The sequence below is a fragment of the Triticum dicoccoides genome, chromosome 2B, assembly GCF_002162155.2.
Source record: "Triticum dicoccoides isolate Atlit2015 ecotype Zavitan chromosome 2B, WEW_v2.0, whole genome shotgun sequence".
NCBI lineage: Eukaryota > Viridiplantae > Streptophyta > Magnoliopsida > Poales > Poaceae > Triticum > Triticum dicoccoides.
The window spans coordinates 191,785,226-191,787,424 of NC_041383.1; the positions used below are offsets into that span (position 1 = coordinate 191,785,226).

Sequence of the window (2,199 nt, forward strand, 5' to 3'; positions counted from 1 at the left end):
GGTGCATTCCATCATATGCCCTCCGCCTCATTGATTTGGCGTTCAACACATCGTTCAACATCTATCACCGGGGTCATCACAGCGTCGATGCCACTATAATATCCGTGTAATCTGCAAAAATTTACACCATCAAAAATTCAGCAATTGGCACGATAACTCTAACTGTTGATACTTGGAGATCTTTTGGGTGACCTGGTTGGTCCATGCACACAATACAATAGTACTATGCGTATCAGTTATAGAGCTTACCATTTCACATCATAACGATCTTGAGCTTGTGTGTCAGGTATCGCTTTACACTACACCTCTAGAACAATGACTGCAAAAAAGCAAGAAATTACACATAAGTCCATGCTTATTAAGTTCTACGTACGCAAAGAAACACTTCAATCTTCCTGCATGCATGAGTGCAAAGTAGTAGTAGTAGTCACTCATCACTTCATCAGTCGCCACTCCATGCTAATTAGTTAAGTCTGAAGTGAAATTAACCAACTCTGGCAACTTACAATCTGAATCTGTTTTGTCCCACTTGAAGACATCTTCTCCATAGTCATCCTCCTCATCCTCGTCGTGGCGACCATCCATTTGGATCCTCCCCATTGGTTTATCCTCTAGGTAATACTTCCTCGACGACGATGCCGCGTTGCTCTGGCGCGGGGCGCTCATCTTCTTTTGAAGCATCGTCTTAAACAACTACACATACACAAACAAAAGTTAGGAAAATACGCATTATTTTTGCATGATCGGCCATGCATAACAAAACATGATAATTAAACCTAACTATTTGAACACTGGATATATTAAGATCATGCATGGTAATTTTTGTATATTACCTTCTCCAGTTTTGTTTCAACTGGATCCTTGAGGCTGGGCTGCGGCGGGAAGCCGCCCCGGCAGGCGAACATGTTCTTGAGAAGGAACTTGAAGGAATTCTGCTTGACACCCCCGCCGTTGCCGTTGGTGCTGACGAGGAGCTCCCTGGCCTTGCTGAGTATGATCTGCGTATCCGGCGAGAACTCCCCGTTCTGCCCGCCATCGGCGCCCTGCAGCCTGAGCGAGAGCCGCCGGTCGACCTCGAGGCTGGAGGGGCAGTTGAGGAACCTGTCGAGCGGCAGGTTCTGCTCCTCGTCGCCGGCGCCGGCGGTGGAGCCGCGGGAGCTAGACTTGGACTTGGCGCGCCGGAGTAGCTTGTTCAGCGCGTCCTGCAGCTTCTTCACCTCCTCGATGGTGAAGTCCGGCACCCCCTGATCTGGCGCCGGCGCCGGCGTGGGTTCGTTGCCGAGGGTTCCGATGGAGAGCATGCTCCAGTCGCCGGGGAGCTCGTCGTCGGCCTGGCCGCGGCAGCTCTTCTCCCGGACCGGGGCATCTACGCACGTGAAACGCATGCATGAGCATCTACGTACTCTTCAGAAAGCGTACGTACGCATGCATGGAAATGAAACGAAACGAGTGACTTACTGCGAACCGAGCTCGCCCCGGCGGCGGCGGCGGATCGTTTCTTCTCCTGCTTGGTGTTTAGCCGATTCTGCACCCAGTTGATGATCTAGAAGACGAAACCAGCAGAGTCAGCTGCAGTAGTCCAAAAACTAAAGAACGTAGAAAAGGAAGAAGAACTGTCACACAAGAACGTCGTCAGCAGCGAGCTTACCCCCATGGATCCCTACTCTCTTCAAGCGCTGCTGGCTTCTCCGGACGGGTCGGTGAATTACCCTGTGAGATTAGCGCAATGTATCCGCAAGAACGATCGGTGAGCAGCTGATACGCAACTGTTTTCAGGGTTTTTCAGGTGCCCTCTGCCTGGCGATGAGCGAGGACACAACGCACGGGGGCTTCTCCTGCGGCCACTACTGCATGTATCGGGACGAAAGCTCGAGAGCTAGCGCGTCTAGTAAAAAGGAGGCGAGTGAGTGAGTTGGATGGAGCAAGGGTCCCCTACCCCCGGGAATTAAATAGGTGAGTGAGAGGTCTGGCCGCCGAATTACATCCGGTGGCAGGCTTCCTGCTTGATGTATACTCCCTCCGTCCCAAAAAACATGTCGCGGCGGCATTTTTTCAATTTAGCCCTCGTGGTTTTCCCGACCAAACTCGCGGTCCTCTGTCTCCTTCCTCACTCTTCTCCGACGCCGGCCGATTTGGTCGCGCCTCCCTTGCCCTCGCCCCCGCCGCCTTGCTCCCCCTCCCGCCGCTGAACGCCGCTCC

General features: G+C 52.6%; 1 protein-coding gene across 1 annotated transcript; it reads right to left on the minus strand.

Annotated features, from left to right (window-relative positions):
- Positions 1-259: 259 nt before the first annotated feature.
- On the minus strand, positions 260-1,812 carry LOC119367521. Its single transcript, XM_037633007.1, has 5 exons — positions 1,649-1,812; positions 1,459-1,543; positions 834-1,366; positions 507-693; positions 260-319 (listed from the first exon to the last, which is right to left on the minus strand). Exons 1-5 carry the CDS (start codon positions 1,652-1,654, stop codon positions 300-302), a joined length of 831 nt encoding a protein of 276 aa, XP_037488904.1. The 5' UTR covers positions 1,655-1,812; the 3' UTR covers positions 260-299.
- Between the last annotated feature and the right edge of the window lie 387 nt (positions 1,813-2,199).

Excerpts from the sequence above, each read along its gene's own strand:
- LOC119367521 (XM_037633007.1), bottom strand. Across the intron at positions 694-833 it reads TTGAAACAAAACTGGAGAAG|TTGTTTAAGACGATGCTTCA; the intron begins GTAATATACAAA and ends GTGTATGTGTAG. Across the intron at positions 320-506 it reads GGACAAAACAGATTCAGATT|TCATTGTTCTAGAGGTGTAG; the intron begins GTAAGTTGCCAG and ends GCTTTTTTGCAG.